This window comes from Nerophis ophidion, linkage group LG06, assembly GCF_033978795.1.
Source record: "Nerophis ophidion isolate RoL-2023_Sa linkage group LG06, RoL_Noph_v1.0, whole genome shotgun sequence".
NCBI classification, from domain to species: Eukaryota; Metazoa; Chordata; class Actinopteri; order Syngnathiformes; family Syngnathidae; genus Nerophis; species Nerophis ophidion.
In genome coordinates this window covers 37,987,655-38,013,849 of record NC_084616.1, presented here as the reverse complement: position 1 = coordinate 38,013,849, position 26,195 = coordinate 37,987,655, and the positions used below count along the sequence as shown (strand labels likewise).

Below are 26,195 nucleotides of genomic sequence, written 5' to 3'. Positions count from 1 at the left end.
TTCCGGCGGTGGGCGCTTCTTCGTTAGTGTTCAGTGGCTTCTTCTCCCGGTCAGCGGACTTATTCTTTTTTTCCGGTTTGCAGACTGGGTATCGAAACTAGGAATGGAAATTTAAACTTTTGAACGATTCCGGGAGAATCGGAAAGTTAGTCCCGGTTCCAATCGATACTTGATACCCAACCCTAACCGGTCAATGTCATCCAATTTGTTGGGGGACGTAGAGGGTCCCGTGAATTGAAAACACGTGTAAATCATCTTTTGGGCCACAAAGGGATGAAGTCGGGTGGAATTGTCCACAGGAGGGTACACACTAGCCAACAAATCACACCCTGGCAGCGTGGGTTCAGAAAACAATGAGATAAGGCAGTTCAAGCCATATGTGTCAGTCAACTTAAAAGGGGCGGGGTAAGTGTGGGGAAAGGGACGTCCAGCGGAACAAGCACCACAATCACCCATGTTTTGGCTCTTGGCCATGCTAGTTCATCCACCTCAGCCACAGGTTGCCTGCACCCGCTTCTAGGGTCAAAGCTACCAGGTCTTCAGTGGTGATGTCATTGGTATATACAGATGTGAGACCCTTTGAAACGTAGCCGAGGTGGAGTGGCACTTTAGGTGCTACAGAGGGGGCAGAGGTATTTAACGCCCTCTCAAGGACATTAATTTTAATAATCCTTTTGGGGTCTGTACCAGTATGGTCAACCCCCAACACAACATAAAACGGGTTGGGCCAAATGGGCACGACACCCAGATTGGCAATTGTAAGGGCAATGGGGTTCTGGGAAAGATCAAAATTCCTCTGGAAGGTCATCCCTTCCCGAATAGTGTTGATGTGATAATAGGGGCTAGTGGGATTCCAATGCCCTTTGTAGTGGGTTACCTGCGTCCAACAGGGGCACCAACCCTTAGAGTATGCATTCTGCTTCCGACACCAATAGCTCAGGGTTGAGTCGTAACAAAGATAGAGGTTACTACTACGGTAATAGCTACTATGTCCCTCGCAATCAATCACACTGCACACGTCAAAAAAGTAAGTCTTGCTGTCCCCCTTGATCCAGTCTATTTCAAGTCCGCCATATGTTCTAAGACACTTGTTAGTCACTGTCGTCGGGAAGGAAGGACTGAGGCACAAGGACATTAGAACAAGCCTAAGTACCAGTCTGTCAGGGAATACTGCTAGATGTAACATCCTGTCCTCCGTCTATCAAAATCAGAGTAATTTAGGTAACGAAACAGGGATCAACATCAAACTTTTCTTTTATTGTAGCGACACCAATAGTTATGCTGAAAAACAAGTAAGAGAAGTTGTATAACATCGAGTACATAGGTTGGTCTCAAGTAAGGATATATGATAGCTTTGGATATATGATAGAGCAGTTGAGCAGGTCTGGTAGCTCTAAATGACGGTAGACGGCTGCTCAATGGGGGAGGATCTCTCTCGGCGTCTTCTTCTGGGCTGTGAGACTATGTGTGTAAATTACTAAAGCCTCGCTCTTCTTTGACCTGGGGGGAGAGGTTACCAGCACATCACCCCCTTCACTGTCTAAAAGTGAGTCTTCTGCCTGCTCCCATTCTTCTTCAGATGTTTCTGGCTCAAAAGGTGCTGCTAGGGGGTTGAGAGGGGCAGGTGATGTTCACCCCCTTCACTGTGTAAAAGTGAATCTTCTGCCTGCTCCCGTTCTTCTTCAGATGCTTCTGGCTCAAAAGGTGCTGCTAGGGGGTTGAGAGGGGCAGGTGATGTGGCGATGTCACCAGTGACATCTCCTGGAGATCTGTCAGGTTCTTCAACAGGAGTGCAAAGGGAGAGGTGATACCAGGTGTCCATTTTAGCAGCCAGTCGAAGGGCACGGGACGTCCGTTCCATGACCTTGAAGGGACCCTGTCCACCTGGGCTCCGTCCACTTGCGCTTGATGACCTTTACCTTAACCCACTCAACGGGCGGAAGGGTTCCTGGAGAGGTGGATTGTTGCCCACGAATCTGTGCAGAGAAATTGTTACACAAATTCAGAATTTGCTCAACGTACCATTTTGGTTTTACGCTGATTCCTCCTTCCAGTGGGGCGGCTAGACCTGGGAAGGGCTGACCTGTGTGCAGTTCAAAGGGTGAAAAAACTGTTTTGTTCATGGACATTCAAATGGTCATTAAAGCCAATGGTAAAGCGTCTACCCACTTCAATTTGGTCTGTGCACAGATTTTAGCCAATTTTGTCTTGATGCTTTGGTTCCTTCTCTCGACTTTACCTTGGGACTGAGGATGGTACACCGAACCAAACCTGTGTTCCAGTCCGAGAGCCTTTTCAACCAAGGCTAGGTGAGTATTTTTTAAAATGGGTGCCGTTGTCTGACCTAATCTTTTTGGGGAAACCATGTTGGGGTATTAGGTCATTCACAAGCCATTTAATTACTGATTTTGCATCCCCTCTTGAGGTTGGGGTTGCTTCCGGCCAACCACTGTAATTGTCAACGCAAGTCAGCAAGTACCTTTTCCCTTGCACTGGATTGATCATGTCAGTGTAATCGATCGTCCATTCTTCACCATTTTGTGCCGGAATGGGGAAGGTTCCCATTTCGGGTTTCAGGGTTGGTCTGGGGTTAAAGTCCTGGCAGATATCGCAGTATCTGACATAGTTGTCCACAATGTTCTCCAAATAGGGGTGCCACCATAGTGACAAGTTCGCTGTTGTCTGCTTTGTCTGTCTGACAGGGAGTGACAGTCATGATAATTCCAGTTTTGTTATAGCCCGCAGTCTGCTTAGCTACGGAGTCAGCAAAATTGTTACCATCAGTTACTGTCCCTTTTTCCTTACTATGTCCCTTCCACTTGACAATAGCTATCCTTTTAGGTAGGAGCAGCGCTGTTTCCAGTGCCTCCATTTCTGTCTTTTATTTAATCGGATGTCCTTCAGCAGTCAGGAAACCATTTCTCTTCCATTTAGGAAGGTCAATGACAGTTGACATGAAGGCATAAGCCGAGTCTGTAAAGATAGTCACTTTGTGGTCTTTTCCTTGTTTTAGTGCTTCTGTCAAAGCCACAAGTTCAGCTCATTGTTCTGATAGTTGTTCATCAAGTGTCTGGGTGGCCAAGGTCTCCCATTCTCCTGAGCTGGACTGTTTTACGACTGACCATGCTGCCTGCAATCTCTTTTGAGGGTGTCTGAAACAACAGCCGTCAGTGAACAGCCAGTGGGAGCCTGGGATGGGTGTGGTCAACAGGTCCGGTCTTATCTTTTCAGTCAAAGCAACTCTCTCCTCACAGTGATGTAATTCTCCACCAACTATGTTATCAGCCATGTTGATTCCTTAGTATGTAATTGTTATGTGAGGTTGTTGCAAAATTTTCATGAGTCTGCGTTGTTTGAGTGGCGTCATAGTAAACAAGTGTGATGATGCATATGCAAAGACATTGTGGTTTGTCAGTACTGTAAGTGGGTGTCCCATTACAATGTGTGCCGTTTTGTCAATCAGTTTTGCCAAGGCTGAAGCATATTGTGAGCATGTGCGATGTCAAAGTTCAGATAGGTCTAGAAGGATGCTGGCGTAGGTTAAAACACAACGTTCCCCCCCCCCCCCCCCCCCCCTTTAAGATTTCTGAAAAAGGACAGCGTTAGCAGTTCCTTCAGTTTCAGAAACATCTGAGTAGTAGGGTAGTTTTTAGTCTGGTACTGCAAGGGCAGAAACAGAAGACAAATGTTGCTTAAGGTCAATGAAAGCTTATTCGGCCTCAACCGTCCACTGGAGGGCAGCATTTGAGTTGCGGACTCCAGCAGTGCAGAGGAGGGCACGAAGAGGAGATGTTTTCAAAGAAAAACAAGGAATGTAGGAGCGGCTGAAACCGGCCAATCCAAGAAAGAACTGTATTTGTTTGACAGAAGAAGGTTTAGGATGACATAGGATAGACTGCTCAGAGGACAGCGAGACTCCCCTTGAGGAGATCTCTCTCCCCATAAAGTACACAAGGGAACGGGCAACCTGCAATTTCTTACCGGAGACCTTGTATCCTGTTAAGGCCAGACGCTGAATAACAGCTTGGGTGGCTGTCAGGCATGAGGTATCAGAGGGAGCAGCGATGAGTATGTCATCTACATACTGGACAACAAAGGTGTCGTGATGAAGCTCCACTGAGGCCAGATCGTCGCGTAATTGCTGGTTGAAAAGGCCAGGTGACAGTTTCCAACCTTGTGGGAGGCGGGAGTACTGCAGCTTTTGACTTTGAAAGGTGAAAGCAGAAACATATTTGATGCGTTCAGCGATAGGGATGCAAAAGAAAGCATTGGCTAGGTCAATGACAGTGAAATAACAGTGCGCAGTGGTCAGATAGGTGAGTGCCGTGTAGGGGTTAGGAACTGGGATGGGTGGGGTCACTGTGACTTCATTAATGGCCCTAAGATCGTGTACCATGCAGTATACGGAGGTGCCAGGTTTGGGAACAGGCAAAATAGGCGTGTTCCATTCAGAGGTGGAGGGTTCCAATACTCCAGATTGCATAAGGCCTGAGATGGTATCTGCAATGCCATCTATGGCTTGTTGCTTCTGTTGGTATTGTCTGACGTGTACCACGCTACTGGTGTCAATTCTCACAGACACTGGGGACGCATTGACTGCAAAACCAACATCTCTGAGACCTTGAGACCAGAGGGTCAGTGAAAGTGCGGTTAACATGTCTGCAGCTGCATGATGGTCTGTTCGTTCTCGCCTATGCTCTCGAGCGACCTGAAGATGTTGTAGAATCCCATGGTCAGCAGTCTGAGAACAGGAAATACAAATCATATCAACTGAGCCAGAATGTTGTAAGTGTGGTATTTGGGTGTCCACCCAATCAGTGGCAGATACCCCCTGTTTTGTCATTGGACCCAAGTCCTTGGCTTGGTAGGCGGGACAGAGAGCAAGAGAACAGTGCGGTATTGCCTTAGCGTCCATTTTATACCATTTCTTCTGTTGAGTAGTGAAGCATACATGAGCGGACACGCCCTGAGCTCCAGCATAGACGTGAGAGTAGGCCAATGGCCACTGTTTTCCTGCTACGGTGTCAAAATCTTCTTGGTAGCTTTCATCAGATTGGCGATCATAATACAAGGTGACATGTGGCGGGTCAGGTGGTGGTACATACGGACGCAGTTCGGTAAGCCAGGGCTTCCACTGATAAAAGAATAGGAGCAGTCCTTGTCCTTCACTTGTTTCCGGGAGGAGGCGTGTCATTTGTGATACCTCAGGTAGAGGCATTAGCACAAACATGGAGGATCCTTTATAGTGGTGTCGCAGCTGGGTGGTAGTTCCGTCAGGTAACACCAGGAAGGTTCCTTCTTTACGATATAAAATGTCAGGGTGCAGTTTGTAGGGCAGATCATTACCAAGCAGGCAAGGTGTGTGCATATCAACCACAAAGGGGTGCTTCAATGAGTGTCCAGTAATCTGAACCGGAAGTGGTTTGGTGACATGTAACACCCTTGTGACCCCAGCGAAGCCTTTGACCTTTAAAAAGGAAGCACATAGTTTCTTTGGAACCACTGCATTAATCTCCAAGATGGCGGCACCCGGACGGGCTGCGGCATGGAGAAGCTCTTGGTAGAAATGGAACATTTGGCAAAAATACAAATTTCATGGCTGGCTTACAGCGTGGACACTCCGTGATCACTTACGACCGCCAGACAATTCTGGATGTGGATAGATCAGGCCGTTTTGGACTGAAAGACGCGTGTTTATTGGACCTACTAGCTAGCATGGGAATACTTCGCCGGCTACATCTAGCGGCCTGTGAAGCAGCGGAGTATAGTACCAGCGCAGGCCGTCTACGGAACAGGCGCAAGCGGTGTGATCGGAAGTAGAAGCGCGGATGCCAAGCGGGGCTAACAACAAAGCAAAAGAACACCGCTTCCCTCCATCCTGAAGCCGGATCTAAATGGAAGACACGAGCCTACTAGTCTGGGTAAGGAGTCAGTTAAGTTAGAACAAGTTTTTTCTGCTAAGACTGTTTCAAAGTTGGACATGCGTTTTACTGAGGTGGCAAATTATGATGCGTTCAGTTTATCAAAGCACCAAGCAAACAATCGGAAAATTCCCGTCATATCAATTCCTAGATATGGTCGTAATTATTGTAAGTGCACTACGCATAATAAACGCAACATTATTCATATTGTTACTACGGATAATTTGATCAAAAACTCCTTAAAACAGCCCACTACCTATAATATACGTTTTTTTTTAAACATAAAATCATTGTCTCCCAAAACCTTATTAGTTAATGAGGTCATTAGAGATAACAATCTTAACGTCATCGGTCTCAGCGAAACCTGGCTAAAATCTGACGACTTTTTTGCGCTAAATGAGGCATCTCCTCCCAACTATACGTATGCGCATATTGCCCGTTCCCCTAAAAGGGGGGGGGGGGGGGGGGGGGTCGCACTAATATACAACGGAAACTTTAACCTTAGTCCTAACATAAATAATAAATATAAATCGTTTGAGGTGCTTACTATGAGGTCTGTCACACCGCTGCCTGTATACCTGGCTGTTATCTACCGCCCCCCAGGGCCCTATTCAGACTTTATCAATAAATTATCAGAGTTCGTTGCTGATCTAGTGATGCACGCCGATAATATAATGATAATGGGGGACTTTAATATCCATATGAATGCCCCATCGGACCCACCGTGCGTGGCGCTCCAGACTATAATTGAGAGCTGTGGTCTTACACAAATAATAAATGAACCCACGCATCGCAACGGTAATACGATAGTACGATAGATTTAGTGCTTGTCCGGGGTATCACCATTTCCAAAGTTATGATACTCATTACCTTATAAAATTCGAGGTTCGGACTCAATGTTCGGCGAACTAATAATAATAATAACTGCTATAGCAGCCGCAACATTAATGCTGCCACAATGACGACTCTTGCTGACCTATTGCCCTTGGTAATGGCACCATTCCCAAAGTATGTGGGCTCTATTGATAACCTAACTAACAACTCTAACGACGCACTGCGCGAAACCATTGATAGTATAGCACCGCTGAAGTTAAAAAAGGCTCCAAAAAGGCGTACTCCATGGTTTACAGAAGAAACTAGAGCTCGGAAATTATTATGTAGAAAGCTGGAAGGCAAATGGCGCACGACTAAACTTGAGGTGCACCATCAAGCATGGAGTGATAGTTTAATAACTTATAAACGCATGCTTACCTTCGCTAAAGCTAAATATTACTCAAATCTCATCCACCTTAATAAAAACGATCCTAAATTTTTGTTTAGTACGGTAGCATCGCTAACCCAACAAGGGACTTCTTCCAGTAGCTCCAGCCACTCAGCTGATGACTTTATGAAATTCTTCAATAAGAAAATTAAAGTCATTAGAAAGGAGATTAAAGACAATGCGTCCCAGCTACAACGGGGTTCTATTAACACAGATACGACTGTACTGTATATACGGCGGATACTGCCCTCCAAAATAGTTTCTCTCGTTTTGAAGAAATAACATTAGAAGAATTGTTACAACGTGTCAATGGAATAAAACAAACAACATGTTTACTTGACCCACTTCCTGGGAAACTTATCAAGGAGCTCTTTGTATTATTCGGTCCATCAGTGCTAAACATTATAAACTTATCACTTCCCTCTGGCACTGTTCCCCTAGCATTCAAAAACGCGGTTATTCATCCTCTCCTTAAAAGACCTAACATCGATCCTGACCTCATGGTAAACTACCATGAGGATTTATTTAAAAAATCCTTGAAAAAAATTGTTGCAGAGCAGCCAAATGAACACTTAGCGTCTACCAATCTATGTGAAACCTTTCAATCCGGTTTCGGGGCAAATCACTCAACAGAGACAGCCCTCGCAAAAATGACTAATGATTATTGCTAACGATGGATTCTGATGCGTTATCTATGTTGCTGCTTCTCGATCTTAGCGCTGCTTTCGATACCGTCGATCATAATATTTTATTAGAGCGTATCAAAACACGAATTGGTATGTCAGACTTAGCCCTGTCTTGGTTTGAATCTTATCTTACTGACAGGATGCAGTGCGTCTCCCATAACAATTTGGCCTTGGACTATGTTAAGGTAACATGTGGAGTTCCCCAGGGTTCGGTCCTTGGCCCTGCACTCTTCAGCATCTACATGCTGCCGCTAGGTGACATCACACACAAATACGGTATTAGCTTTCACTGTCGTGCTGATGACACCCAACTCAACATGCCCCTAAAGCTGACCAACACGCCGGATTGTAGTCAGCTGGAGGCGTGTCTTAATGAAATTAAACAATGGATATCCGCTATCTTTTTGCAACTCACCGCCAAAAAAAACAAAATGCTGATTATCGGTCCTGCTAGACACCGACCTCTATTTAATAATACAACTTTAACATTTGACAACCAAAGAATTAAACAAGGCGACTCTGTAAGGAATCTGGGTATTATCTTCGACCCAACTCTCTCCTTTGATTCACACATTAAAAGCGTTACTAAAACGGCCTTCTTTCATCTCCGTAATATCGCTAAAATTTGCTCTATTTTGTCCACTAACGACGCTGAGTTCATTATCCATGCGTTTGTTACGTCTCGCCTCGATTACAGTAAAGTATTATTTTCGGGTCTCCCCATGTCTAGCATTAAAAGATTATAGTTGGTACAAAATGCGGCTGCTAGACTTTTGACAAGAACAAGAAACTTTGATCATATTACACCTATCCTGGCTCACCTGCACAGGCTTCCTGTGCACTTAAGATGTGACTTTAAGGTTTTACTACTTACGTATAAAATACTACACGGTCTAGCTCCAACCTATCTTGCCGATTGATTGTACCATATGTCCTGGCAAGAAAACTGCGTTCAAAGGACTCCGGCTTATTAGTGATTCCAAAAGCCCCAAAAAAGTCTGCGGGCTATAGAGCGGTTTCCGTTCGGGCTCCAGTACTCTGGAATGCCCTCCTCGTAACGGTTTGAGATGCCACCTCAGTAGCAGCATTTAAGTCTCCCCTTAAAACTCATTTGTATACTCTAGCCTTTAAATAGACCCCCTTTATAGACCAGTTGATATGCCGTTTCTTTTCTTTTTCTCCTCTGTCCCACTCTCCCTTGTGGAGGGGGTCCGGTCCGATGGCCATTGTTGAAGTACTGGCTGTCCAGAGTCGGGACCCAGGATGGACCGCTCGTCCAGAGTCGGGACCAAGGAATGACCGCTCGCCTGTGTATTGGCTGGGACATCTCTGCGCTGTTGATCCACCTCCGCTTGGGATGGTTTCTTGTTGGCTCCACTGTAGACAGGACTCTCGCTGCTGTGTTGGATCCGCTTTGGACTGGACTCTCGCTGCTGTGTTGGATCCACTATGGATTGAACTTTCACAGTATCATGTTAGACCCGCTCGACATCCAATGCTTTCGGTCCCCTAGAGGGTGAGGGTTGCCCACATATGCTGTCCTCTCCAAGGTTTCTCATAGTCATCATTGTCACGGACGTCTCACCGCGTGTGAATTTTCCTTGCCCTTATGTGGGCCCTACCGAGAATGTCGTAGTGGTTTGTGTTGTGGTTTGTGCAGCCCTTTGAGACACTATTGATTTAGGGCTATATAGATAATCATTGATTGATTGATTGATTGAAAAGTGAGTGTGTAGCGCCAGTGTCAATCATGAACTGATAACATTGTCCATTGACAACTATGTCCAGCAGGAAGCCTGTCCATATTTCCTGCTGGGACTACAGTTTTGGGCAGCTTTAGAAGATCCCCCCTTCGTCCACTTCATATTGCTGCTGTCGTGACTGTTGTTGGGAGGAGCTCCGCTGTGGGTGCCCGCTGCCGCGGCCTCGTGTTCGTCTGGCGGCATGACGGAACCTTTCCCGTTCGGAAATGTTGGGACAATCCTGAACCCAGTGACCAGGTTGGTCACAGGCGAAACAGTTTCCTCCCCGGACTGACCTTAGAGTGTCGCGTCCACCACCTGAGCCTGAGAGTCTGGGTTCAAGTTTATTGAGGATTCTTTCCTCCTTTTTTTTTTAGCTCAAAAGCGAGGTCACCCATTGCTGCATACATTTTAGCTGATTTTTGCCTCTTTTGGTCTTTAGACGTTTTTACTTCAGTAATTTGCAAATTAAGTAGTTGTTTCCTTGCTGCTCTGTCCTTCGCCTTATCATCCTCATCCTGCTTAGCCCAATTTAGCATGTGGTGGCTAAGATGCCTCTCCCATTTAGCACTGTCAGCTCCTGGTATATCTGGATTAGCATCCATCCTGCGTCTCACCACAGTTGACATTGCGTCAAGCACAGCTTGTCTAAAAAATTGTCAGGGTGTTCCCCTTCTTTACTGGGATGCACACCTGTAGCACGTGACCACTGCTCTTTTGCTTGGTTTATAAATACATAAGGTGACTCACCATCTCCGCACAGAAAAGTGGGTGTGGCATTTTGACACGGAAGAGGAAGGAGAGTGCGCATACCAGTAGCTATGTTCATGTATGGTGTTATCGGTCGGGGGCTCAGCCATTAATCCTGCTTGTTGTTCCATATTTTGGCCATCTTGTGTGGAAACACAGCGATACACAATGCCTCTAAAGTCTGCTACGAACAGACTGTATCCTGCTGTCAGTTTGTCTAACGTGTTAAGCCAAAGACTCCCTCCTTCAGACACAGGTGGAAATTTGTCACCAATGGCTTGCACGTCTGCAACAGCAACGGCTTATATTGAAATCTGCCCCTATTATCAGGAATAGGTGGATATGCATGTCCGTTACAATCCAGCTGCTTTGGGCGTGTACTGTATGCACGTGGATGTTGGTCAATGTAGCCTTCCAGTGAGCCGCTGGCGGTTACAGGAGACCCCAAAGTCCGGCTCTGTTGTGTTTGGTTCAAGAATGTCTGACGTGCATGTGTAAGGCCTTCATTTGTTGGAAGAGCACGTTTGGTTTTGTTAACAAAATGGTCTGGCGTGTGGAGTGAGGGGTCAATCAATGTCGCTGGCACGGGTGTCATCTGTTGTCTAGTTAGATTAGGCATATGTGGGGGGTTACCCGCTTGGTGGCTGTTATTTTGGGGCTCAAACACCAGAGGTGATTTACACTCAGGAAACAGCGTTATTTTTGGAGGAGGATTCAATCCTAGTGGCGGTGTGTGAGTACATCCCTCACTTGCCACACAAGTAGGGGGCGGACCAGAGAGCTCTGTTTCTGATTCGACCACCAGGGCTCCTCCTGTGACTGTCAAGGGAGGGTATAAAGACGATTTTGGCTTTACGTCATAGGGCAGTGTCTTAGTCAAAGTCTGGGCGGGTCGTCTGAATTGTCTGGCGCATACGCGGCAGACAAAAGACCAGTCAATCCATTTTTTCATATTAATATCAATTCTTATCAGTCTTTTTGCTGCTTTTATTTTTTCCATGTAACTCCTGCTTGCTTTTATTCCCTCTAATTTCCTCTTTTTGTTTGTCAAGCACTTAAATTCTAGAGCACATAAGTTATGTAAGCCCTCTTTTAACCTGTTTGGCACCTTGGCCTGTGCTCGAGTCATCTCCTTAACCACTTTACTTCGCTCCTCTTTGTCCCTCCCAGCAGATTCCATTGTCATCAATAGCACATTCAATTGATCATTAAACGGTAACCATTCATCACGTTTTCCCCCGCCGCCCTCACGTTTCTGTCTATCACTTTCCTTGGCCATTGTCTCTCAGTTAGTTAGTTGTGCACTCTGACTTCCTGTCGTGCGTGATATTATACAAAATTAAATGCATGCATTTATTTCAAATATTCTTTGTGGTTCGCTTGTTGTCTGTTTACTTAAGCTCTCCTAGCTTAGTATGTCCTCTGATTAGAATTTGTTTAACGTTTAGGAGACTATTTTGTTTTGACTGGACCAGAGAGTGTGGCGACTTTGTGTTTGTACTTTTTTTTTTTCTACAGATTCCTTTGTTTCTAGGACAACTCTTATCTCAAATGTCTCAATTAGAAGCACACCTGTATCAAACCTTAATAATAACTAACAACATTTATTATTTACTCTGACCTACACTAAATGGCCCGGTTGCAGTGAAGTCCCTGGGCCTCCCTGTTTAGGCTGCTGCCCCCGTGACCCGACCTCAGATAAGCGGAGGAAGATAAATAAATGGATGGATCCTTCACTCATATGATTTCTGAACAAGGTATTGTAAGAACAACTATAAAACACAAATGTATTTCAGTTTTAGGAGTTAACAATCAACCAACCAAACAAACCAACAAAGCTGCAGCGAACCACCACCAACCGCATACGCTGACACACGAATACCATTTACGAATACCTTCATTTGTCACTTTTCTTAATTTACCAAACGTTTGAGTTCACTACTTTACGAGTGTTGTAAACTCCCTCTTACCCCTTTCAAGAAACGTTCTCTTTTTTTATTTTATTTTTTAAACTCTACTTGTTAATTTTATTGTCGACAACAGTACATTCAATTGAACATTAAACAGTAACGTTTCATCACAGTTTCCCAGTCGCCATCACGTTTCTGTCTGTCACACTCCTTGGCATTGTGTCTATTTTCCTTAATTTTAGCGCACACCTAAGTGCCGCCTGGATCTCTCAACCGGGAACTTTATTGTACTTTTACAAATGGCCTCCAGCCGCGGAATTTGTCATGTGGTATAGAAGGTTCTCCACCCTTACGATCCTTAATTTTCGTGCACACGTTAGTGTCACATTGATCTCGCAACCGGGGAATATTTTATTGTACTTTCACAAATGGCTTCCAACCCATCCTTAATTTTCGTGCACACGTTAGTGTCACATGGATCTTACAACCGGGGAGTATTTACTATCCACACAACGGTCCTCCGACCTTGTACTCTTTTAGGGGAGACCAATTACCCAAGGCGAGCCACACCCGACTATTTCCCCACTCGTCAGTGAAGCAGCCCGTCACGGTAATCTTGACACAATGCCGTGAGTTGACCACTTATTTACAACTTTTATGTAATGGCGGACAAAGCAAAAATGCAACCAATCTATCAAAATCACCACTCTGTCTCTGGGATACAAAACAGTGTTTCTTCAGGACAGACTCCTAATGCAGATTTTAGAAAAAGGCTCTGCTTACCTTGATTTATGTGTTGGCCAAGTGAGTCTGTCCGGAAGATTGCAAGAGAAGTCCAATTCTCAGCGTGTCATCCCGGACAAATGGCCCCAATTGTTGTGTCTGACCCGGTCTTCTGCCGGTCACCCCCCAGAGTTCGTTGGATGACACATAAGCTAGTTTTGAATGAATGCTGAGACAGAGCTGCTTATCTTGATATTTTATTACCAAAGCTTTGGGAAACCAATCTAGATACAACAACCTTTCAATGGCATTGCCCAAATGTATCTAACATTTAAACGGGAAGGGACTACTTCTTGAATCCGCAAACAGCCCCCACCCTACCCAGATGGGACATACAGGTTCCTTGTTCAACTAAAGATAAGATATTTAGGCAGTACTCCAACTTCCTACATTCCAAAGCTTCAAGGCTAACACACTCAGTTTACTTGCGGACAAACAGAAAGAGAACAAATGGAAAAACACTAGCTGCTTCAAATATGACCAGACAAAGAAATAACTCTAAAATATGGATATATGTAGATATCTATCTCCGTCACCATTCAAGCAACATATTTGTCATAGATGTCCCTGCCAATTTCAGCAAGACAATGCCAAGCCACATTCTGCACGTGTTACATCATGTGCTTGTGTACATGGCTTCGTAGTAAAAGAGTGCGGGTACTAGACTGGCCTGCCTGTACTCCAGACCTGTATCCCATTGAAAATGTGTGGCACTTTACCAAACGTAAAATACCACAATGGAGACCCCGGACTGTTGAACAACTTAAGCTTTATGTCAAGCAAGAATGTGAAATAATTCCACCTGAAAGGTTTAAAAATTTGGTCTCCTCAGTTCCCAAACATTTACTGAGTGTTGTTAAAGGAAAGGCCATGTAACACGGTGGTAAAAATGCCTCTGTGCCAACTTTTTTGCAATGTGTTGCTGTCATTCAATTCTAAATTAATGATTATTTGGGTTTTGTATGATGCCCCACCACCATGAACGACAGCATACAGCAGCTGACTGTCAGATGCGCCCATGGGCAGTTACAAACCCCGTTTCTATATGAGTTGGGAAATTGTGATAGATGTAAATATAAGCGGAATACAATGATTTGCAAACCCTTTTCAACCCATATTCAATTGAATGCACTACAAAGACAAGATAGTTGATGTTCAAACTCAGGGGTGCCCACACTTCTTCTACAGTCGAGCTACTTTTCAATTGACCAAGTCGAGGGAATCTACCTCATTCATATATATCATTTATATGTTTTTATTTATGAAACATACGTTTTTGTTAACAGATTAAAGGTTTTTAATGATAATGCAATAATGTTTAACACACTTTCTTTCATGAAGACAATAATCTAAGTTGGAGTATTACCTGATTCGGATAACGTCGGCATTTTCAAATGGAGAACAAAAGTCCTCCTTTCTGTCCAATACCACATGAAAGTGGTTGGTTTTTGGTATCTTATTTGTCCAGCTTCCATACTCGTTTTTATACACTTTACAAGAAATCCATTAGCTCCGTAGCCTGCTAGCTTTTTCACGCCAGCTTTCTGAGACTTATTTTGTTAGCGCAGGCAAGAGGAAACAGCGCTTTTATTGTGAAGATAGGAACTGTGCAGTCGGTCTTTAGAGTTTTGACAGCAGGTACAGCGTGAATGTGTTGAAATAAAAGTGTTTCTCACCTTCCTGTCTATCACTTTTTCTTAATAATGAGCTCGCAGCAGCCAGTGTCATCTCACAAGACCCTCAGGTGTTGTGAATGTCAATCAAGTGACGAAAGTGACGTCTTGGTGAAGATTGATAATCACTAATTTTTAGGTCTATTTTTTTTTATGCCTGGCTGGCGATCGACTAACACACCCTCCGCAATCGACCGGTAGCTCGTGATCGACGTAACGGGCACCCCTGTTCAAACACATAAACTATATATTTTTTTGTTGCAAATAATAATTAACTTAGAATTCCATGGCTGTAACACGTGCCAAAGTAGTTGGGAAAGGGCATGTTCACCACTGTGTTACATCACCTTTTCTTTTAACAACACTCAATAAACATTTGGGAACTGAAGAAAATAATTGTTGAAGCTTTGAAAGTGGAATTATTTCCCATTTTTGTTTTATGTAGAGCTTTAGTCGTTCGACAGTCCGGGGTCTCCGCTGTCGTATTTTACGCTTCATAATGCGCCACACATTTTCAATGGAAGACAGGTCTGAACTGAAGGCGTGGCAGCAAAGCACCCGCACTCTTTTTTTTACGAAGCCACGCTGTTATAACACGTGCTGAATGTGGCTTGGCATTGTCTTGCTGAAATAAGCAGGGGCGTCCATGAAAAAGACTGCGCTTAGATGGCAGCATATGTTGTTCCAAAACCTGTATGTACCTTTCAGCATTAATGGGGCCTTCACAGATGTGTACGTTACCCATGCCTAGGGCACTAATGCACCCCCATATCCCTTTGGTCCGAATTACACGATGTCGAATATATCCAAAAACAATTTGAAATGTGGACTCGTCAGACCACAGAACACTTTTCCACTTTGCATCAGTCCATCTTAGATGATCTCGGGCCCAGAGAAGCCGGCAGCGTTTCTGGATGTTGTTGATAAATGGCTTTCGCTTTGCACAGTAGAGCTTTAACTTGCACTTACAGATGTAACGACCAACTGTATTTAATGACAGTGTTTTTTTTTAAGTGTTCCTTAGCCCATGTGGTGATATCCTTTAGAGACTGATATCCGTTTTTGATACAGTGCCGTCTGAGGGATCGAAGATCATAGTCATTCAATGTTGGTTTCCGGAGATGCCGCTTACTTGGAATGTTTCAGATTCTCGGAACCTTTTGATATTATGGACCGTTGATGTTGAAATCTCTAAATTTCTTGCAATTGCACTTTGAGAAACGTTGTTCTTAAACTGTATGACTATTTGCTCACGCAGTTGTGGAAAAGGGGGTGTACCTCGCCCCATCCTTTCTTGTATCCCAAGCCAGCCGGGAGACATAGTCTTCCCAACGTGTCCTGGGTCTTCCCCGTGGCCTCCTACCGGTTGGGCGTGCCCTAAACACCTCCCTAGGGAGGCGTTCGGGTGGCATCCTGACCAGATGCCCGAAGCATCTCATCTGGTTCCTCTCGATGTAGAGGAACAGCGGTTTTACTTTGAGCTCCTCCCGGATGACAGAGCTTCTCCCCCTATCTCTAAGGGAGAGCCCCACCACCCGGCGGAGGAAACTCATTTCGGCCGCTTGTACCTGTGATCTTGTCCTTTCCGTCATGACCCAAAGCTCATGACCATAGCTCAGCTCGTTCTTCACCACAACAGATCGATACAACGTCCGCATTACTGAAGACGCTGCACCAATCAGCCTGTCGATCTCAAGATCCACTCTTCCCTCACTTGTGAACAAGACTCCTAGGTATGTGAACTTCTGCACTTGGGGCAGGGTATCCTCCCCAACCCGGAGGTGGCAGTCCACCCTTTTCCGGGCGAGAACCATTGACTCAGACTTGGAGGTGCCGATTCTCATCCCAGTCGCTTCACACTCAGCTGCGAACCGATCCAGTAAGAGCTGAAGATCCCGGCCAGATGAAGCCATCAGGACCACATTATCTGCAAAAAGCAGAGACGTGATCCCGCAGCCATCAAACTGGAACCCCTCAACGCCTTGACTGCCCCTACAAATTCTGTCCATAAAAGTTATTAACAGAATCGGTGACAAAGGGCAGCCTTGGCGTAGTCCAACCCTCACTGGAAACGTGTCCGACTTACTACCGGCCATGCGGACCAAGCTCCGACACTGATCTTACAGGGAGCGAACCGCCCCAATCAGACAGTCCGATACCCCATACTCTCTGAGCACTCCCCACAGGACTTCCAGAGGGACACGGTCGAATGCCTTCTCCAAGCCCACAAAGCACCCCCAAGGACCCTGCCGAGAGTATAGAGCTGGTCCACAGTTCCACGACCAGGACGAAAACCACACTGTTCCTCCTGAATCCGAGGTTAGACTCTACGGCGTAGCCTCCTCTCCAGTACACCTGAATAAACCTTACCGGGAAGGCTGAGGAGTGTGATCCCACGATAGTTGGAACACACCCTCCGGTCCCCCTTTTTAAAGAGAGGGACCACCACCCCGGTCTGCCAATCCAGAGGTACCGCCCCCGATGTCCACGCGATGCTGCAGAGTCTTGTCAACCAAGACAGCCCCACAGCATCCAGAGCCTTAAGGAACTCCCGGCGGATCTCATCCCCCCCCTGGGCCCTGCCACCGAGGAGCTTTTTAACTACCTCAGCAACCTCAGCCCCAGAAAATAGGAGAGTCCACCACAGAATCCCCTGACACTGCTTCCTCATAGGAAGACGTGATGGTGGGATTGAGGAGGTCTTCGAAGTATTCCTTCCACCGATCCACAACATCCGCAGTCGGGGTCAGCAGAACACCATCCGCACCATACACGGTTGACAGTGCACTGCTTCCCCTTCCTGAAGCGGCGGATGGTAGTCCAGAATCGCTTCAAAGCCGTCCGGAAGTCATTTTCCATGGCTTCCCCGAACTCCTCCCATGTCTGAGTTTTTGCCTCCGCGACCACTGAAGCTGCACACCGCTTGGCCTGTCTGTACCCGTCCACTGCCTCCGGAGTCCTATGAGCCAAAAGAACCCGGTAGGACTCCTTCTTCAGCTTGACGGCATCCTTCATTGCTGGTGTCCACCAACGGGTTCAGCCGCCTCGACAATAGAGGTGGTCCACTTGGACTCAATGTCGAGCACCTCCCTCAAGACATGTTCAAAGTTCTTCCGGAGGTGAGAATTGAAACTCTCTCTGACAGGAGACTCTGCCAGACGTTCCCAGCAGACCCTCACAATGTGTTTGGGCCTGCCAGGTCTATCCGGCATCCTCTCCCACTATCGCAGCCAATTCACCACCAGGTGGTAATCGGTAAAAAGCTCCACCCCTATCTTTACCCGAGTGTCCAAAACATGAGGCCGCAAATCCGATGACACAACTAAAAAGTCGATCATGGAACTGCGGCCTAGGGTGTCCTGGTGCCAAGTGCACATATGGACACCCTTATGTTTGAACATGGTGTTTGTTATGAACAATCTGTGACCAGCACAAAAGTCCAATAACAAAACACCACTCGGGTTTAGATCCGGGCGGTCATTCTTCCCAATCACGCCTCTCCAGGTTTCACTGTCTTTGCCAACATGAGCGTTGAAGTCCCCCAGTAGGACAAGGGAATCACCCGGGGGAGAACTTTCCAGTACTCCCTTGAGTGTCTCCAAAAAGGGTGGGTACTCTGAACTGCTGTTTGGTACGTAAGCAGGTACGGTGCAAAGGCGGAGGGAAGCTACCCTCTCGTCCACTGGGTTGAACTCCAACGTGCAGGTTTTGAGCCGGGGTGTCAACAAGAATTGCCACCCCAGCCCGTCGCCTCTCACTACCCGCAACGCCAGAGTGAAAGAAAGTCCAGTCCCTCTAGGGAGAACTGGTTCCAGAGCCCTTGCTGTGCGTCGAGGTGAGTCCGGCTATATGCAGCTGGAACTTCTCTACCTCGCGCACTAGCTCATCCCCCCCACCCCCCGCCCCCCACCCCCCCCCAGTGAGGTGACGTTCCACGTCCAAAGAGCTAGCTTATGTAGCCGAGGATCGAACCGCCAAGTGCCCTGCCCTCGGCTGCCGCCCAGCTCACAATGCACCTGACCTCTATGGCCCCTCCCATGAGTGGTGAGCCCATTGGAAGGGGGGACCCACGTTGCCTCTTTGGACTGTGCCCAGCCGGGCCCCATGGGGACAGGCCCGGCCACCGGGCGCTCGCCATCGTGCCCCACCTCCGGGCCTGGTTACAGAGGGGGGCCCCGGTGACCCGGGTCCGGGCGGGGGAGATCTGAGTCCATTTTGTTGTGTATCCATAGAAGTCTACGGGCTGCTCTTTGTCTGATCCCTCACCTAGGGCCTGTTTGTCTTCGGAGACCCTACCAGGGGGCCCCCATGAAAGACCCCGGACAACATAGCTCCTATGATCACTGGGACACGCAAACTCCTCTACCACACTAAGGTGGCAGCTCAGAGAGGAATCCAAAGTTAATGATTATTTGCAAAAAAAAAAAAAAGTATTAGTTTGATCATCAAATATGTTGTCTTGTAGCATATTTAACTGAATATGGGTTGAAAATGATTTGCAAATAATTGTATTCCATTTATATTTACATCTAACACAATTTCCCAACTCATATGGAAACAGGGTTTGTAGATGTAAGCTAAGTTGGCCTCCAAACAACAATATGAATCACAAGCAAGTAAAACAAAAGAAACAAGAGGAGCCTTGTCTATGGATGTTCTCTTTCATCCTTGTCATTGTTTGTCATACATGTTTGTTGCGCTTCAGGATCCTCAGGAAAAAGAGGCGTTGGTGTGTTTTCTTGATCATGTGTGAATTGTTCAGGCTCCAACTCAGGTCCTCTGAGATGTGCACGCCCAGGAACTTAAAGCTGGGGACACATTTGACCTCTTCCTGATTTATGTGCAGACTGTTGTTGGGTGTTTTCCATTGGAAGTGTCCTCAAAGCGGGTAAAGAACGAGTTGAGCTTTGTGACTCTGTTCGTAGTTGATGATGTTACTGATGTCTTTCCACATGGAGCGGGTATGTGGTCTTTAAAGTTAGCCTCAATCTGCTGCTTGTATTGCAATTTAGCAGTTTTGATGCCCCTGTTTGCCGCATCCCTGTTTTCGAGCAGCATTCTCACATTATTGTTGAACCAGGGTTTTTAGTTAGGGAATATTTTGACCATTTTTTTTGTGGTTACATAGTCAATGCAGAAGATAATGTAAGACAGTACTAATGAGGTGTGGCATTCGATGAATTGTTCTTCAAAGAGCTCCCATGTGGTGTCTTCAAAACAGTCCTGGAGTGCAGAAGGGGCCTCTCACTCCAGACCTGCACTGTCTTTCAGTGGGTTTTGATCTGACGTTGAGGCTGTGTCAGGGACAGGGAAAGGTGGTCTGATTGTCCAAGTTGGCAGGATGAGTATGCACCACGGATGTTTATGTAACCTGGTGAAGTGTAATGTTGTTCCTTGTTTGTGATGGACACGTTTTGGGTTGGAGTGATTAAAGTCCCCTGCTACAATAAAGATGCCCTCAGGGTGGTTATATTGTTTTCTGGTGATGTCATCATGTAATCTACACATGGCTATTTTAGCATTAGTGCGGGGGCAAACATAGTGTACACTGTTGTGAGGAAGACCAGTGAATTCTCTTGGCAGGTAAAAGTGTTAAAAATTCCGCATCTGGGCTGAAGTTTCTGTTTGTTACAGCGACGTTGGTACACCAGCTGTTGTTTATATAAGCGCACGCACCTCCTCTTCTAGCCAATGTGCGGTCTGCCCGATGAATAAAGTAGCCTGTAAGCGCCAGTGCTGAATCCGGGAGGTTTTTGTGCAGCCAGCTCTCGGTTATAACGATTATACAGCTGTTTAAATGCCGGTTGAAAATCTGTAGTTTAATCTCATCCACTTTGTTGACAAGAGAGCATGAGTTTGTGAGGACAAGGCTCGATAGTGCCGGTGTGTGTGGAACTGCTCGCCTGATCGTCTGCCTCGCTTCTGCCTCCTCTCGCATAGACTCCAGTGTTTCTTCCTTTTTATATTCAGCAGAGCGACTAATCTCTGTGGGGAATAAGTCCAGTCCTGCAAATGTACTCCTAGAATAAGCTTGTCTAAGATTGAATAGTTCAGTGCGTGTATAACCCTTAATTTTGCAAAAATCTCTGCTTGCTGTTGGAGAGCTCTGAACCGCTGTGTCTATGCGCATCGCCATCTTTTATGATAGGAAAGCTCTATATAATAGGGGAGTCCTAAATCTAATAAATCCTAATTCAGTTAACCTAGCCGCACCTGTAAGTCTCGCACAAGCCACACGTAAATGAAACCATTAACCTTCATCCGTAGAGGAACACCCTGTTTTCCCCATTTTATGCAAAATTTAGGTGTAGCCTTGAGGGACCGACAGGTCCGCTACGATCTCCCAGTGAAAAACTGCATCATCTAAGATGGTAATAAGAGAGGGAGTCATTTCTGAACACTTTCAATGGTCCTTCATACACAAGCCAATCAGGAACACCAAACCTCATTAAAATTTGATAATCAGATTATTACAACCAAAAAGTAATACCACATCCAAATTTAAGACCAAATGCATACATGTAAGAATATATGACAATATATGTGCACAGACAGGCATGAAAATAGAAAATATCAAAGGATATAAATTGTTTGCCGTAAGAGGTTCTGTCCTCCCTGGTTAGCGGAAAGGTAGTTTATTTTCGATCGTCCATTTCGAGTCATGTGTGCACACTCTGGACCGTCCTGTCCAGAGACCAAAGTCAAATTTTATGTGTGTGTATGAGTCTCAGACTCGATTCGAAAATACAGGGGTCCACCAAACAGTTCCAGTAGTTGTCCTGAGAAGAGTAAAAACATGGACTAGTACTTTGTAACTTTCTATCACGCTTCATGGAAGGTCAGACATGTCCAAAATATGGTTGTGGATTTAGAAGCACTTATTGTAAATTGTCAACGTTTGATTTGCATGTTAATGATATATTGCTATTTTAATTTCATTCCAAATCTGGCATTTATTATTTCACATTCACCAGTCCTCCCTTATATCAATTTAAACTTTTCTCCAAAGTTTGGACATTTCTGACATTGGACATTCGAAAATATTCAAATAAACTACAGTCAAAAGTGGTAATTTGAAAAAATAAATGCTCTAAATAACGTTCACTAAAATGGATACAAACTAATTAAATACGATCATTTTTTTCTACGTCTTTATGTCACTCCTGTCAAGTAACGGCTTCTGTGTTTGATGTCTTGGCACGCTCGAACCGTGCGTGCCTAATATCATCATGTTTGTCCATTACTTGTCAGTTTCTTCTTTGCTTTGGTTCCCAACATTTTCTGGAATGTTTTTGTTTCTGACATTCCCTTCAGGCTCCCGGGAGCTTTAAACATTTTGGCCGTAATGTCTTTCCTGTTGGTGCCTTGACATTGTGATCCGTGATAGAATTCCGGAACCCTCTGACTCGGATTGCTGTCCTGATGTGATCTTGCTGCATTGGATCTTAACTATGCTTGTCAACCCAAGTCACAGCGACCAACATATGTGAGTATGCATTTTTATATTGTAGTCAAATATTTATTTTATTCTTGTTTTCCAGTGGGACAGTTTCTGACACATTTCATTGGCCAGATATTAATTCATGTTGCATTATACTATGATTGCCTTATTTGCTCAAATTATATATAAACAATTTAAATAGGATGTTGCTATAAAATTGTAATACCTCTTTTAATGGATGTGTACTATACTATATTTCAAATTGTTTAACTGTCTTCATACATCCCTGGTATTTGTTAATAATTGTTTACTATCCAAATATAGAATAACTCTCATCGTTTTAGCTGGCAATTCTTTCTTTGTTGTCTCATACTATTTTATAGGAAAGTGTGCACGTGCTAATACACGTAGGCACCGTCATTTGACAACAGACTGAGCGTCTTTCTGCTTGGCATCTATTTCTGTTAGACAGCTTATTTTATCTTCTGCATCTACATCTGCCTATGTTTTGCTTTAAATTTCAAATATTATTCACATTTTACATTTTTGTTACCAAAATTATGCCCTATTTTAAACTTGCTCTTAGCTTTCCACCTTGCACATGAGCTCGCTCATGTGCTTCTTAAATGACCATTGCATATTTTCTTTACTTTTGTACTAATGATAAGATTATTTACCACATGCACAACTGTGCTTTACAATATCTGACTTGTACCCATAACATTCTATTAACACCTTAATGAACCGGTAATGGCTGCGTTTGAAAACACTTGTGAGATTCCGAAATCGTTAATATAATATAAAATGGAGCGCTAAGTAAAACACTCAAGAAAATATTTTATACCTACTTGATCGTGTAAAATGTGGTGTCAGTAGGGATTGTAGCCAGCATGGTTTGCAGATGTGTCCACAGCTTCAGCAACATTTACTGTGGCGACAACGCGGTTCCACTGTCTTTGTATTGTCCATCGCCGCTGGTTGCATTGGCCGTCCTCCAGCATCTACATATAACAGTCGTTTTATAGACAGTTCCATTGCCTTAGTCGCCTCCTCCTTCAGTAGACACTGTTGTTTGGAGGGCTGACCTCCAATTGGAGCATGACAGTCACTGGTTGGGTCGCACCTGCAAAGACCACCACAGCCTGTTTCTTCTCCTTGTTGTTTGTTAGATGTCAGCAGTCCTTGATCACGTTTGAGAACGTCATCTGGGCTTGCTCTCCCTGGGCATGCCGATATTCTCAGGACCTGTGCTGACGACCTTTGCTATACATCCGTGCCAAACCGCTTCAGCCATCTTGCTTCTCGCTGGTGGCGGCAGTCCTTTTCATATGTTGATTTGCAGGCTGAATTGTGTCAGTTTTTTCAAGCCATTGTTATTCTCTGTAACATCCATGTCAGATTGGTCAGTAGCCACTTTATTCTTTGGATCCTATCTGTCCACAGCCTCTTCCTGTGTGCTGACCACCTTACTTTCAATCAGACCTTGCTGGCCTCCAGCCACTTCCTTTCGTGATATGTGCTTTCCCTCTCATAAATGTGTCCTCATTTGCAATGTTGTCGCTTTTTGTAAACATCAGCGTGGATGACTCTCCTATGCACAGCTTGGTCCTGATCAGCACCGTCCTCTACGCTGTGTCCAACATATGCCAGGAGTTCACTGTGAAGAACCTGAGCCGGGTGGAATTCTTGGGCACGATGGGCTTCTTTGGGACAATCATCAGTGGAATCCAGCTAGCTTCACTTGAAATCAGTGCTGTCAAGGAAATCAAATGGAACTTTTACGTTGCCATGTTGTTTGTGGTGTACGTGCTTTGCATGTTCGCACTGCTTCATGCCGGTGGTGGTGAAGCGGACGAGCACCACAACCGTCAACCTCTCGCTGCTCACCGCCGCCCTCTTTAGTCTATTTTGTGGCATCTTCCTCTTCCACTACACGTTCTCGGGGCTGTACATCATGGCGTTCCTCTTCATCATGGTGGGTTTCTGTCACGTTCAACGGCATCCCCCACCTACGCCGCTCAGCCTGAGCCCGACACCGTGGATCCTTCAGACCAGGAGGCTCAGAGCGCCTCGGACCGCCTGCTGCCGTGAAACGAAGATGGCGTGCCGTACAGGCCAAAGGTTTGGTCACACCTTTTCCTCTTAGAATGTGTTTTCTTTATTTTCATGACTATTTACATTGTAGATTGTCACTGAAAGCATCCGAACTATGAATGAACCCATGTGGAGTTATGTACTTAACAAAAAAGGTGAAATAACTGAAGACATGCTTCATATTCTAGTTTCTTCAAAATAGCCGCCCTTTGCTCTGATTACTGCTTTGCACACATATGGCATTCTCTCGATGAGCTTCAAGCACACTTGTGAAATGAAATACATTTCAGGTGACTACCTCTTGAAGCTTGTGAAATGAAATACATTTCAGGTGACTACCTCTAGAAGCTCATCGAGAGAATGCCAAGAGTGTGCAAAAAAGTAAATAGTCATGAAAAAAAGGTAAATGGTCATGAAAATAAAGAAAACACTTTGAATGAGAAAGTGTGTCCAAACTTTTGGCCTGTACTGTGTATATAATTTCTGTGTATTTATTTATCATGCTGTTTTTGTTGACATGTTAAATGTGTACAAATACAAGCATGTTTAACATATAGATTCCCTTATTTCATGAAGACAAGAATATAAGTTGGTGTATTACCTAATTCTGATGACTTGCATTGATTGGAATCAGACAAGATTAACGGTGGGGATGACTACTTCAATGTTCTCCATTTTACATTGTGGATGAGAAAAAAAGTCCTCCTTTCTGTCCACTACCACATTAAAGTGGTTGGTTTTGGCATCTTGTTTGTCCAGCTTCCATACTTGCTTTTATACACTTTACAAAAATTACAATGACGGCAAACTCAGTGGCTTTCTAGCTTGTTTGCGCTAGCTTTCGGAGACTCTTATTTTGTCAGCGCAGGCAGGATGGAGCAGCACTTTTATTGTGAAGACAGGATTTGTGCTGTCAGTTTTGAGGCTTTTGACAGGAGGTACGGTTGAATTGAAAACTGACGCTCTTTTTTTCCTTCACACTGCAGCCAGCATCATTTCACAAGATCCTCGGGTGCCTTGAATGTCAATCAAGAGACGAAAGTGACGTCATAGTGAAAATTTATGATTGCAAATTTTTAGGTCTATTTTGTCAAGGCCTAACCAGCGGTCGACTGACACACCCTGCGGCAAAAGCCCAGCCACTCTCGTCATTTGCCGTAATGCCCTAAAAATTTACCAAAATCTGCGGCAAGAACTGCCTGTGACACTTTACTTGTCAATGGATTAGGGATGTAATGGTCAACGGTGAAATTCCAGACGGTTAGTAATACTGTATAATTTTTAAAATTACCGAAACCCTGTCCTTTATTAATGCAGTTTAGGGAACACAAATTCAGGCGAAAAATCGGGAGGGTTGGCAAATATGACAACCATTCAAGCGCCATTCATATAAAACTTGGGGGTCACACTAGCAAGTTAACCTAGCCGCAAAATGACGTCTCGTGGGCCTCAATTGCCCCGTGGGCCGCGTGTCTGAGACCCCTGGTTTGGATGGAGACAGGTGCACTTGTCCCCACAATAAAAGTATACAGAAAAACCATTTGATGTTGCTTTTATTTTCTTAATACAGTGTCTTTCAGCTGCTGTGACTGAGTAAATGAGGCAAGGAAACATGCAGCAGGCGATGTGTCATGAATGTTGTCACAACTTTTTTTAATAAAGTCTTTAGTTTGTCTGCTGGGATGTTCACTCGTCCTTTATTTAACTGCAAACTATCAGTGTTCAAATAACATCCATACTAGCTAAAATATTTTTTCATCTCATCGAATTAAACGAAGGTTGTGAAGATTGTGTATTATGTGTTAGATATGTTGCTCCGGTTTTTGTTTTTTTGTTGGCCAAACTGTTGTACTGAACCGCAAGGAGGTGTTGGAGAAGAACAAAGCTTGTTTATTAGACTTCATCTTCATTAGCCAAACTGCTTTGTGTTTTAT

The 26,195-nt window shown here is 45.0% G+C and overlaps 1 protein-coding gene and 1 long non-coding RNA gene across 5 annotated transcripts in view; one reads left to right on the top strand and one right to left on the bottom strand.

Annotated features, from left to right (window-relative positions):
* Positions 1-1,236: 1,236 nt before the first annotated feature.
* Positions 1,237-25,193, bottom strand: LOC133554656 (uncharacterized). Of its 4 annotated transcripts, none has more exons than XR_009807167.1 (2): positions 23,016-25,193; positions 1,237-1,976 (listed from the first exon to the last, which is right to left on the bottom strand). XR_009807167.1 is itself a non-coding variant. In XM_061903643.1 (2 exons), the coding sequence occupies exons 1-2, from the start codon at positions 5,573-5,575 to the stop codon at positions 1,930-1,932; spliced, it is 1,641 nt and encodes a 546-aa protein (XP_061759627.1). In that variant the 5' UTR covers positions 5,576-6,355; the 3' UTR covers positions 1,237-1,929. The 4 variants fall into 4 exon arrangements, 1 of the variants encoding a protein (XP_061759627.1); XR_009807165.1 differs by lacking the exon at positions 23,016-25,193 and adding an exon at positions 13,054-13,606; XM_061903643.1 differs by lacking the exon at positions 23,016-25,193 and adding an exon at positions 3,982-6,355.
* LOC133554658 (uncharacterized) overlaps positions 21,717-26,195 on the top strand; it is a 75,509-nt gene continuing 71,030 nt past the window's right edge. The window contains exon 1 of the long non-coding RNA XR_009807168.1: positions 21,717-22,212. This is a non-coding gene — a long non-coding RNA (uncharacterized LOC133554658). The remainder of the gene's footprint in view (positions 22,213-26,195) is intronic.